Source organism: Capricornis sumatraensis, chromosome 1, assembly GCF_032405125.1.
Source record: "Capricornis sumatraensis isolate serow.1 chromosome 1, serow.2, whole genome shotgun sequence".
In the NCBI taxonomy this organism is placed as follows: Eukaryota; Metazoa; Chordata; class Mammalia; order Artiodactyla; family Bovidae; genus Capricornis; species Capricornis sumatraensis.
The window spans coordinates 35,707,345-35,720,787 of record NC_091069.1 but is presented as its reverse complement, the minus strand read 5'-3'; the positions used below and the strand labels follow the sequence as shown (position 1 = coordinate 35,720,787).

The 13,443-nt window shown below is 37.3% G+C and overlaps 1 protein-coding gene across 1 annotated transcript; it reads left to right on the top strand.

Moving 5' to 3' along the window:
- The first annotated feature begins 1,346 nt into the window (after nucleotides 1–1,346).
- On the top strand, nucleotides 1,347–13,316 carry TRMT61B (tRNA methyltransferase 61B). The gene is made up of 7 exons (XM_068966724.1): nucleotides 1,347–2,060; nucleotides 4,672–4,774; nucleotides 7,604–7,794; nucleotides 11,531–11,622; nucleotides 12,100–12,299; nucleotides 13,040–13,117; nucleotides 13,202–13,316. Exons 1-7 carry the CDS (start codon nucleotides 1,347–1,349, stop codon nucleotides 13,243–13,245), a joined length of 1,422 nt encoding a protein of 473 aa, XP_068822825.1. The 3' UTR covers nucleotides 13,246–13,316.
- Nucleotides 13,317–13,443: the final 127 nt, after the last annotated feature.

Here is a 13,443-nt window from a genome sequence, read left to right as displayed (position 1 = left end):
GTGCCAAAACCTGGAAATAAAAATTTTTTAAGAGATTCAGCATGAGAGAATTAGAAAGCAGTCAATTCTTTCTTTTTTTTTCTTAAACAATTGAATTAATTTTCTCACAGTTCTGGAAGCTTGAAGTCCAACATCAAGGTGTTGGCAGGTCTGGTTTCCTCTGAGTCTTCTCACCTTGACTGTAGATGGTCATTTTCGGCCTATGTCTTCACATGGTGTTCCCTCTGGATCCTCATCTCTTGTTATGAGGACAGCAGTCATACTGGATTAGGGGTCACTCTAATGGCATTTAAGTTAATTACCTCTTTAAAGACCCTGTCTCCAAATACAGTCCCATTCTGAAGTATTTAAGGTTAGGACTTCAGTGCATGAATTTAGCAGGCGGGGGCTGGGGGATGGTGTGGGGAATGAAATGTAGCCTATAACACCCCTCTACTCTGCCACTCCTGTTTTAGCAAAGGTCTTTCCCTGATAGCTCAGTTGGTAAAGACTCCGCCTGCAACGAAGAAGACCCCAGTCCCATTCCTGGGTGGGGAAGATCTCCTGGAGAAAAGATAGGCTAACCACCCCAGTATTCTGGCCTGGAGAATTCCATGGAGAAGTCCACGGGGGTCGCAAAGAGCCAGACCTGACTGAGCGACTTTCACTTTCCCATTTTAAGACACTAAAATTTTGCTTAGTTTTGAGGAGGGTAAAATACTTAAACTAAGTATTATATTTTAGTTATTGAAAACAATTCTGTTAAATGAGCACACGGTGGATGCAATCACTTTAATCTAGGGTGGCCTATTCTCAGGGCCTGGGGAGGACATGCAAGTAGTCAGAGCCCGGTCAAAAGGGACTCGCTGAGACCAGGGGAAGAAGGAGGCGGTCAGCCGGGAAAGGAGAGACAGTCAGCTGGTGGTAGGTACAAATGCAATCTGTAAAACACATCTCGCGGCCAGTTTTACTGATGGTGACTGAGTGACGTTCCTGTTCCTGATGACTAGCGAGCTAACTCTGATACAAGACTTCAGCTTAGACAGCGCTTTGACAGGCTGTCTCTGTTAATCCTCTCGTCCCCGGACGAGGCTGGTGGAGATGTGCCAGCGGTCAATTGTTTAGTCTGAACACATTCCAAAGAGGAAAACGCGCCGCCGTGCAGGAAAGGGTCCCACTCATGGGACGGACAGTCAGCGAGGACGGGCGGCCACCTCGCCCCCTCTGGAGACAAGCGCGGTAGCTGTGCTCTTCCCGCTCAATAGTTGTCCAGCCGAGGGAGGCTGCGTCACTGCTACGCGCAGCGAGAGGCGGAGCCTCGCCGGGCCTTCCGTCACTCGCCTGCGACTGCGCCTGCGTGGGTCGTCATGCTGTCAACCAGGTGTGTGGGTCTGGTCCTACTACCGCTGCGGCGCCTCCAGAAGTTTCCAGGATTCAGGACTTGTCTCTTCCTGCGCGGCCTTGGGCGAGAGTCCTTCGAGAGAGGCCGGTTACTGTGTTTTAAAGCCTCACCTAGAGACACGGGAAATGAAGAAGGAGAGCGCGAGGCGGCACAGAGGAAAGCCCCAGGCGCAGACTCGCCTCTATCTCTCCCTCCCCCTGTCCGGGGACTTGGGACCAGATGTCTATCGTCGCCGGAAAGCTTCGGACTCCCGACGCCGCGAGAGGAGTCACCCCCTCAAGAGAGTGAGGGCTCGAGTGGAGACCAGGGCCGGACGGATCCTGCACACCCGGGATCCGGGAGTCCCTCAGTGTCCGCCTTGGTCCAGCCTGCCACCAAGGACGAAATCTTTCACGTCTCCTCCTCCCGGTCCGCTTCTAGAGTGGTGCCTTTTCGGGTTGGGGAGCTGATTTTAGCTGAGACTGGGAAGAGAGAAACACAATTTAAAAAATTATTTAGGTTGAGCAACGCCGGACACTTAAATAGTAATTGGGGGACAGTCCCGTTCAGCGAGATCGTGGGGAAGTTTCCCGGCCAGATTCTGAGGAGTTCCTCTGGTAAGCACTTCATGCTGAGGAGGCCGGCATTGGAGGATTATGTGTTACTGATGCAAAGAGGGCCTGCCATAACGTATCCTAAGGTAATGCCATGGGAGTTACTAAGAACAAAACGGATGCAGTACTACAGACCTGATTAATGTACTTAAAGCACCTCTCGGAATATTTCAAGTTTCTATTCTCACTTTTTAAAAAAAAAACAAAAACCAATGGCTATAACCACTGGCTATTACATATATTTTGATTTCTAATTCCAGGAAGAAACAGCCAGATTTTAATTTTAACTTGGGAGCCTCGATTCTCTGATCTGTAAAGTGACTTACTATTATGGAGTGGCGTGGACTCACTAGGCATTTAATAAGAATATACATTTATTCCCCATAATACTTAAGTTTGCAGGTTCAGCCTTCAAGAGAATGTTGAACTCTTGGGGACAATTGTTTAGTACCACTGTGGTGATATTTTAAGCATCATACTTAATGAGGTAAGTTATTAGAGGTTGTTGTTCAGTCATTAAGCTGTGTCTGACTCAGCGACTCCACGGACTGCAGCATGCCAGGCTTCCCTGCCCTTCACTGTCTCCCTTAGTTTGCTCAAACTCATGTCCATTGATTCCGTGATGTTATCCAACCATCTCATTCTCTGTCTCCCCATTCTCCTGCCCTCAATCTTTCTCAGCATTAGGATTTTTTCCCAATGATTACACTCTTCACATCAGGTGACCAAAATATATTTTATTAACAAAAGATTTATTACTATGCTTTTATCATTAGGGAAAAATGTTTGTATTAAAACAGCTAAAATTAGACACTAAACATAAAAGGGATATTCTTTAAAGGAAATTATCTACCAATTCCTTGTTACAGTTTTATATCCATTGCTAGTGGATTATTTTAATCATTCATCATAGTCACTGTCCTTGAGTAGAATGTTCATTTGTAATTATAACAACTCTTCCTCCAGTCCTAGATGAAGAATCATTCATTTTTTTCTTCAGCAAATAACCACGAACTTTATACATTCAGGGCACTATTTTAGGGAGGTATAGTGGTGAACTATAGTCCTTGCTTTCAACATAGACCTCATGTCCTAGAGCAATGGTCCCCAACCTTTTCGGCACCAGGGACCGGATTCATGGAAGACAATTTTTCCACAGACTAGGATGGGGGTGGGGGAAGGTGTTTTGAGGCTGATTTAAGCATATTACATTTATTGTGTGCTTATTTCTATTATTATTACATTGTGATATATAATGAAATGTTTTTATGTCTTATATGAAAGAGCCAAGGAAACAGAATTGCTTCTCGTGGGCATTTCACTGAAATGATTGCTGGAGCTGCCTCCCACTCCTGTGTGAAATTATCTGTGCCCCCTCCCACCTCTGCTCCCATGTGCCTGACAGATGGGAAAGGATATGCGTGTCTGAAAGACTTTGAATTTGTGACTGAAACTTTTTGAAGTGTACACCTTAAATATTATGTATCTATGTATCATTGGGTTCAAGTCTTAGTCCATCATTTCAGAAAATAAATTTTGGCTTTCAATTGGACCACTGTACCTGTTAAATATTAATAGTTTCTTATGCAGCCAAACCCATATTTAATACACAGGTTTTTTTGTGATTCAACAGAGGATCTTTTTTTTTTTTTAGAATTTTCACTGCAGCTTTTCCCAGAGAAGAAAAAGATAGTAAAAACTTAATTGATATGCTGCTTATTAGCAACTTCGAAAGGTTTGCTATTGGGGGAATGATGAAATAAATGCTAACATTTACATTTTTCTCTCTATAGCATTTATAACAAATAGTGTAACAGTCAACTGCATGGTGTTTGGGAGTTCAGCATCAGTATTACTTGCCCACTTAATTCCTGGCTGTGTGACTTTGGGCAAATTACTTAAACTTTCTGATTTCTCATCCTTATAATGGCAGTGGTGATCATTTTCTCATTATTATTCTGATTAAACAAGATAATATTTGAAAGCAGTTTGCATAGTTAACAGAAGCCTGGCACCTGGTGAAGTTTCAATAAACAGCTATTACTACTATCATCCATGATATTCCTGTTAACAAAACAATTCTTTAGTTATAAAATTTGGCAAATGTGTCCTGTCTGTTCCTGGTATCCTAATTCTAAATGAGAATTCATCATTTAATGCAGATTATGTAATAACTTCCTAACTTGCCTTTCTGCCTCTAATTTTTCTCAGTTCTAGTACATCCTGTATTGCCCTGACAGATTAATCTTTATAAAATGCCATTTATATTACCTCAGTGACACATCCTAGTTACTTACCATGTTAAGTTTAAATGCTTTAGCCTGGATTCAGATAAGCAAACTGTGTTTTATTCTACCTCTTTTGTTGAAAGCTGTCCCTACCTTGTGACTGTTTCCTTACATTTTCTATGTCTTTAAGCTAGGATAGTCTGCTGATATCTCTCCTTTCTCTGAGCTCTTAATGTTACTTATTGTCTGTAATTTCAGTATTATACCTAAGTCCTTCTGTATTTGCTAATTGATTCCTCAATCTCTCATTTTGTCAAGTAAACTATAAACTCTTGGTAGAAAGGGCGAGAGTTCAATCCTTTTTTTTTCCCCTCCACTTTTCTCCAAGCCCAACATAGTATTTGAAGGAGTAGGTGCTTAGTACATATTTATTGGCCACACAATCACCCTTGCTGTATTTCAATCATAGGATATAAATATGATACTGTCGATGATGAATATCCACCCAGGTGATACTGTTTTGGAAGCTGGCTCGGGCTCTGGTGGAATGAGCTTATTTTTATCCAAAGCAGGTAAGAGATTAGGGTAAATGAATTGAATTTAGATGACAAAGAAAACATTCAATCTGTTCATAATAACAGAAAGTTAAATAGATACAGATGTTTCAGAAAATGTTCACATAACTTTGTGATAGAGAGCATTCTCCTTGAAATCAAATGTAAGCAATGATTTTTCTATTTTGTACATTTATTCGTCATTTTCTGTCTAACCCTCTCTCTCTTTGCTTTCTATTGCTCCTTCCATGCCTTTTTTTTAACTGAAATTTTTATTAGAACATAACACAGCTGCAGAAAAGTGCACAGATCATTAGTGTATACTTCATTGAATTTTTATGTAGTGACCACACTCATGTAGTTATTGCCCAGATCAAGATAGGGAATATTACTTATTGAAACCTCAAATCCCTCTCAGTCCTTATCCTATCCAAAAGTAGAAGGTAACCACTACTCTGACTTTAATCACCATTGATGAATTTTGCCTGTTTTGAATCTTACATAAAAGGAATCCTTGAGTACTATACGCTTTTGAATCAGGTTACTTTCATTCAACATTCTGTTTGTGAGGTTCAGTCATTGCATGTAGCAGTGGTTATTTCATTTTAGTTGCCATTTTGTGAGTAAAGCACAGTTTATCCATTCTGCTGTTGATAGGCATTTGAGTTGAATGTTGTAAACAGTGCTCCAGTGCTCCTCTGAACATTCTTGTGCTTGTCTTTTGGTGCACATGTGTACATGTTTTTGTTAATAATACTGCCAAATGAATACTCAGTATCAGAAACTATAGAAGGGGGAAAAGAGCTGTCAGCTGCTGGAGAAGAGTCATATACTATTAGAGGCAAAGAATTATCATTGTTCATGAATAAATTAATTAAACTATTAAAATAAAACTAGATCATGAAGAATTTTCCTTTCTTAGACCACGTCTCTAAAAATTGTCAGTTGGTTAAAGTACTGCTTGAAGGTCAAAAATCAAGAGGTATATAGTAAACATAAATATCTGTTCATGTTACCACCACTTGAATTCTGGTTACTGTTGTAGCTGATTACTGCTCCTTTTGGCCACTGAATTCCTCTGATTGTCAAGGTTGCTTTGGCTTGTTTGACTGCCTCTGCGGTGTTCCCTTTCTCACCTAATAATAGACAGCACTCTCTTTGGATAAATTAAAAAAAAATCATTCATGTTGTTTTTATTAGTGTATTCTTTTTAAGCTAATAAACATTGTTAGAGCAATTGTAGGTGTATGTGGGTAGATTTTATAAAGATTACAGATAGACATATATTGAATTAAACTTAAACCTTTTGTTTTTTGACCTAATGTCATCACATACAAACATAATCCAGCTTATACTGGGTCAGGAAATTCATTTTGGGCTCCCCACATCTTTTGTTGCACTCTTTTCTGTGCATAAAGGCAGCCATTTCTTCACAGTCTGTGACTGATTCCTAAATGCATTTCACAAGAATATAAAAGTTTGTGAGATAGGAGTGTCCACATTTCTAATACCTATAGTGTTGGAGGAGGGTCATATAGCATGAATAATCCCAACCTATGAGTGATCAAGAAATCATTGCTATTTACCTTCAGGATGGATATTTTTGCTCCATAATTTTCTAAACGGTTAGCTTATGCTATTAACATTAATTTTTATCCCTTGAGAACATGATGAATTACAGCTGGACTTACATTTTAAAGACACATGCTGGAATTTAAACTCATTTTAACTATAGACTGATTGACCTGGGACAGCCTCCAAATCAAATCACCTCATATAGAGAGTGATAGAAAATTAATTGCTGTATTTAAAATGTAGTTTTCTGTGAGACTGCAGTATTACTATGATAGTTTGAAAGTTTTTCAGACACACACAAAAATACAAGTATCTTTGAAAGTGAAGTGAAAGTGGCTCAGTCTAATTTGACTCTTTGTGACCCTGGAATTTTCCAGGCCAGAATACTGGAGTGAGTAGCCTTTCCCTTCTCCAGGGGATCTTTCCAACCCGGGGATTGAACCCAGGTCTCCCACATTGCAGGCAGACTCTTTACCAGCTGAGCCACAAGGGAAGCCCCAAGTATCTTTTAAGTATCCAAAAGGCCTAACTTCATCCTAACAAAAGACATGCAAGTTAAAACTATAGTGATAAACTGTATGCAATTTTTAGGTTAATAAAAAGTTTGATAACTCTGTTGGAGAGAGTATGGAGAAATAGGCACTCTAATACATTATTGGTCAAATGTAAATTGGTATCATCTTTTTGGAGAACAATTTGGTAATAATTTTCAAAATAAAAAAAATTCACATATCCTTTAAGTCAGCAATTCCATTTTTAGGACTTTATCCTATATATATATAACTGGCTTATGTTTACAAAGACCTAGGCAAAATAATTGTCACTGGGGTATTGTTTGTAATAGCGTAAGATGAGAAACAAGCTAAATGTTCTTTGGCAGGTGACTGGTTAAATAAACATAGCCATACAAGGGAACACAAGAGCTCTTTTAAAAAATTCAGTAGATCGTTAATCACTGAAATGCCATTGGTAAATAAGAAGAAAGGTACAGGACAGTATGTATGATGGGACACTGTGTTAAAAACAGAAAAAGAGATACTTGCACACTTGTAGAGGCACCGACTATCTTGGGAAGGGTAAATAACTGTGGTGATATGGTTGCCTCTGAAGAGGGAGACTGACTGGGGATTTGGGATAGGATAGAGACTTTTTAAATCTTGAACCACTTGAATCATTTTTTCACGCCCATGAAATATCTTTGAAAAATAAAATTTTGACATTTTTAATAAACTGATTTATACTATATACTGTCATAATTTGTTTTTAATTAAGTTGGATCACAAGGACGAGTCATAAGTTTCGAAATTCGAAAGGACCACCACAGACTGGCTATGAAGAATTATAGACACTGGCGTGATTCATGGAAAATAAGTCATGTAGAAGATTGGCCAGACAATGTAGATTTTATTCATAAGGATATTTTAGGAGCAACCGAGGACATACAATCTTTAACATTTGATGCGGTAAGTTTTCTAAAGTGGGTCCTATGATATTACCTAATACTGAGTACAAAGAAAACAAAGACCACACTTCTTTTGTATGGAAAAGGATCTTCCTTCATTATTTGTCCCATTTCCATTTCTAAGAGTGGGAGGAATATTTTCCTTTAATATCGTGGTGGGATTTAGAGCAGAGATATATACTGAATTAGATGCCAGAGTTGTTAATAAATGTGCCTATGCCGTGCGTGCCATGCTCAGCCACTTCAGTTGTATCTGACTCTTTGCAACCCCTGGACTGTAACTCGCAAAGTTATGTGAAGCAAGAACTTCCAGAGGCACAGCTGGGTTTAGAAAAGGTAGAGGAACCAGAGATCAAATTACCAACATTTGCTGGATCATAGAAAAAGCAAGGGAATTCCAGAAAAACATCCACTGCTGTTTCATTGACTATGCTAAAGCCTTTAACTGTGTGGATCACAACAAACTGGAAAACTGTTAAAGAGATGAGAATACCAGACCATCTTACCTGTCTGCGGGTCAAGAAGCAACAGTAAGAATCTTATATGGAACAACTGACTTGTTCAAAATTGAGAAAGGAGCATGACAAGGCTGTTTATTGTCACCCTGTTTATTTAAGTTATATACAGAGTCCATCATGTGAAATGCCAGGCTGAATGAGTTACGAGCTGGAATCAAGATTTCCGGAGAGATATCAACAACCTCAGATATGTAGATGATACACTTTAATGGCAGAAAGTGAAGAGGAACTAAACAGCCTCTTTTGATGAGGGTGAAAGAGGAGAGTGAAAAAGGCAGCTTAAAACTCAATATTAAAAAAACTAAGATCATGGCATCCAGCGTCACCACTCCATGGCAAATAGAAGGGGAAAAGTTTGAAACAGTGATAGATTTCCTCTTCTTGAGCACTAAAATCACTGCAAATGGTGACTGCAGCCATGAAATTAGATGACTGCTTCTTGGCAGGAAAACTATGACAAACCTAGATGGTTTATTAAAAAGCAAAGACATCACTTTGCCAACGAAAGTCCATATAATCAAGGCTGTGGTCTTTCCAGTAGCCATGTATGGATGTGAGAGCTGGACAATAAAGAAGACTGAGTGCCGAAGAACTGATGTCTTTGAACTGTGGTGCTGGAGAAGACAATTGAGAATCTCTTGGACAGTGAGGAGATCAAACCAGTCAATCTTAAAGGAAATCAACCCTGAATACTCATTGGAAGGACTGATGCTGAAGCTGAAGCTCCAATCCTTTGTCCACCTGGTGCAAAACAGCTGTCTCACTGGAAAAGACCTTGATTCTGGGAAAGATTGAAGGCAGAAGAGTGTGAGAGAGGGTGAGATGGGGGTCAGCATCACTGATTCAGTGAATAAACTTGGGCAAACTTTGGGAAATGGTGAGAGACAGGGAAGCCTGGTGTGCTGCAGTCCATGGAGTTGCAAAGGGTTGGACACAACTGGGCTACTGAACAACAACAGACACTGAATATAGCTCCCTGTGTTTATACAGTAGGACCTTGTTTAGATTATCTGTTTTATATATAATAGTTTGTATCTGGCAATCCCAAACTCCTACTTTATCACTCCCACCTGTTTCTCATTTGGTAACCATAAGTTTGGTTTCTACGCATTAGCAGTAGGATGAATTTGAGAAATACTAAGAGATATATTTGTAGGACTAGGTGATTTTAATCCAAACAGAAGCATCATAAGTCTACAGATTCTTAAAAGAGAATTCAAGGTAAAGAAAATAATGACTCTAAATTTCTGATTTGAGTGGCTAATGAATGGTAATACTGTTAAGAGCTTTGGATTGGCAGGCTGCTTGGTAGTCTGACTTTTGGTCCTTGTCAATAATATAAAACTACAATCAAAGAAATCCATTTATGTCTACAATGTTGGCCCCTTGATTAGTCATTGAGATCTTTACTTGGATATCTAATAGGCATCTTAAACTCACGTCCAAATCTGAATTCTCAAATATTTCTCCCCAGGCTTGTTCTTCCCATTGTCTTAGTCATTTTCCTCAATAGTAAATGAGGAAAATTTACTCTATTCTTTCAGTAGCTTAAGCTAAAAACATTGAATTTATCCTTACTTCTCTCATATCTCACAGCCAGTCCTAATTCTAATTGGCTCTGTCTTATCCCATTCAATGCTATTTGCTATTGCAAGTCTTTCCTTGCCCAAGTCAGAATATACTTAATGCCACTGAACTATGTACACTTGAAATGCCAAGTTTTATGGTATGTTTACGACACTCAAAAAAGTTTAGAAAGTCAGATCATGTCTAAAACTCTCCAGTGGCTTCTCTCTTCATGAATAAAGCTAAAGTCTGTAAGATTCTGCATAATTTTTCCCTCCCCCGTTTCCACCACATCCCCATCATCTGAGAACTCTTCTCTTGCCACTTTCCCACTTTTGTCCCCACTGCAGCGATAGTAGCCTTCTCAGACTCACCAAATACGCTTCAGCTTCAGAGCATTTGTATTTGCTCTTCTCTCCATCTGGAGTACACTTCCCCCCTAAATTTCCACAGGGTGAGCTTAATCACTTTCTTCAGGTCTCTCCATGACCAGCTTATGTATAAAATTAGCACTTCCTTTCCTTGCCCTGTCATTCTGTCCTTCATAGTCTCCTTTATAATCTTGTAGTTCATGTCACTCATTACTCTCTGAATTACATATTTATTGAATTTTTGTTTAATGCCTATCCCTTAATTAGAATATAAGTTCCTATGAAACAAAATAGAATGTAAGCTCCCATTTTATTTTTACCACTTAGCAAGATACTTGGCACATGGAAGTTGCTCAATAAATATTTAGTTAATAAATTATTAATGAATGATGACCTATTATTTTTTTAAAAAAACGTGAACAGAATACTTTCTAATTTAGTAAATTTAAGGATGTGCCAACTAGATTAGATTTCTGGAGTTATCAGTAAGTCAGCTATTTTCTATTTTGGCTATTTATTTTTGTTTTCAATGAAATTTTTTTGAAAATTTCACTTTCTCATTGTATTCATTTGACATCTTTTGAGTATATAGCCTTGTATTCTGCAATTGAATGAAGAGTAAAGAAATAAGGGACATGATTCTTATAGAGTCTCTAAAATTAATATTCAGAAGTTTTCTTTTGAACATAAAAATACACATTTGAGATAGTGTGAATTTCTATTGCAAAAGGCTGAAATAAAGCATTGAAATTTTATATATACAGTGGACCTTTGAACAACACGAAGTTTAGAGGCAACAATCCTGCTTGCAGTCAGAAATCTGAGTATAACCTACAGTCAGGACTCCCTCTCCATGGTTCCATTATATCCAAGGATTCTACATCTTCAGATTTAACCAAATGTAGATCGTGTAGTTCTGTAGTGTTTACTATTGAAAAAATCCTTGTGTAAGTGGACCTGCACAGTTCAAATCCATATTATTCAAGGGGCAACTCTGTGTGTGTTTATGTATACAAGAAGCTAAAGATTCCTGTATTATCAATATTGTCAAGTACAAGACTTGCCATTACGGTTTTTATGTAGTCAAGAATTATGACAAAATGTATAATAAATGTGCCTTTTTGAGAGAAGTAAAATGATCATCATCAGTACTGTATTCTAAAAAGTGAAATACTTTAACTGGGTATTTTAACTGCTTTCTCAAAGTGTATCATTTTACCACAATAAGAAATACATGTTTTATTTAAACAAAACTCAGTCTGATTCTCTTTCCCCACTATAGGTAGCTTTGGATATGTTGAATCCTCAAGTTGCTTTGCCTGTTTTATTCCCAAATCTTAAACAGGGTGGTATATGTGCCGTATATCTAGCAAAGTGAGTAATGAGACTGTTCTTTTTTGTAATGTTATTTTTTAAATTTATTTTAAATTGGAGGATAATTGCTTTACAATATTGTGTTGGTTTCTGCCATATATCAACATAAATCAGCCATAGTTTAATGTTATTTTAAACACACTTTTGTTTTAAAACTGAGTTAGATGTATATTTTATCTAGTAAAACTGTTATGAAAGAGCATATGTCCCAAATTTAGTTATATTTCTGGTTAAATCATTCTTTACATAAACAGTAATATAAGATGGCTAGTTCTTCTGACAATTTAGAAGAAAAGTTTTTAAAAGTGTAATCTATATTTTTTTATTTAGTATTCTCTTTTGTGCCCTAACTTGCATTTTTACTTTTTTCCCCCGTCTTGATTTCAGTATAGCATTTAAATTGGGATAAGTGGTATAATGAACTTAAAGTTATTGCTGTAGTAGAAGTTTAAAGTACATTTTTCACTTTTTTGAAAGCATCACACAGGTTATTGAACTTTTAGATGGAATTCGCATCTGTGAACTTGCCCTCTCATGTGAAAAGATAAGTGAAGTTATTGTCAGAGATTGGTTGGTTTGCCTTGCAAGACAGAAAAATGGAATTTTAGCTCAAAAAGTAGAACCTAAAATCAACACAGACTTACAAGCACACTCTCAAGAAAAAGTTAGAATTGAAGGTGAGATGTTTCAATATGATGACCATGGTGAGCTTCGATTCTATTTTATGCATGTGTTTGCAATAATAAATGGAGAATATATTCCTGAGTGTATGAGTAATACATTATAAAAATATTTCTCAGGGATTTATTATTTTATCCTATGGAAATTGAAATGTATTTATTCTATTAAGTTAAAATCTCTAAGAGAAAGAATCATGACTTTTCTTGCCTTTTATGTAAAACTCTGATACCTTTGAAGAATTGAACTTCTTATAATATTCACATTTGTGATAAGGGGGTTGGCTTATGAAATACTTTAAATATACCAGAGAATGTTTTAAATTTAGATCAGTGATTATCACTGAAGGGAAAGAATTTAATAGGACTTGGTATGCAAATAGCTAATATTCCAAAAAGCAACTTCTAGTATGCTGCTGGAATTTTTCCAAGAACTAAATTTAGTTCCTTATTGCATGTACACATTATTTAGACCATAAACAAGTTTTCAGTCATCTATAGATTTATGATATTGGCTTATTCATTTGGTAATAAAACCATATATAAAGTTTATCATGTAATCCTCGACAAGTTGTTTCTGTAAGATAACTGTCAGAATAGCTCCAAAACAAACACTAAAAAAAAAAAAAACCTGAGAAAAAACTTACAAGAAAGGGACAGTAATTTGTTGTTTAACAGTTTTGTAAACAAATTATCAAATATTTTATGTTGCTTATAATACATATTTTGTTCTATAACAGAAGAATCACATTCTGATTTTCCCTATGGATCGTTTCCCTATATTGCTAGACCTATACACTGGCAAATTGGTCATACAGGTGAGTAATTTTTTTCAGGCTATATTATATGGTGTTTTCTTCTCATTATTGCAATCACCTTACCTTTTTCTCCCCTTAATTTAGCTTTTCTTGTCAAGTTGAGGAAGTGCAAACCACAACTTAACTGAGTACCTCAGATGACAACTGATTTGAAGACTTGAAAAGTATCAAAATAGAACTTTATATTGCAAATCACTACTTTCATAGATTGGTATTTTTAGCTATCACTATGATTTGTATAACTTTTACATGTAACTTTGAAAAGTAATAAAAGCTGGAGAAACATGTAACATTTCAAAACTGCTTAAATGTCTCATTTTGACACT

Excerpts from the sequence above, each read along its gene's own strand:
- TRMT61B (XM_068966724.1), top strand. The coding sequence starts at position 1,347 with ATGCTGTCAACCAGGTGTGTGGGTCTGGTCCTACTACCGCTGCGGCGC. Across the intron at positions 4,775-7,603 it reads CTTATTTTTATCCAAAGCAG|TTGGATCACAAGGACGAGTC; the intron begins GTAAGAGATTAG and ends TTTTTAATTAAG. Across the intron at positions 11,623-12,099 it reads TGTGCCGTATATCTAGCAAA|CATCACACAGGTTATTGAAC; the intron begins GTGAGTAATGAG and ends CTTTTTTGAAAG.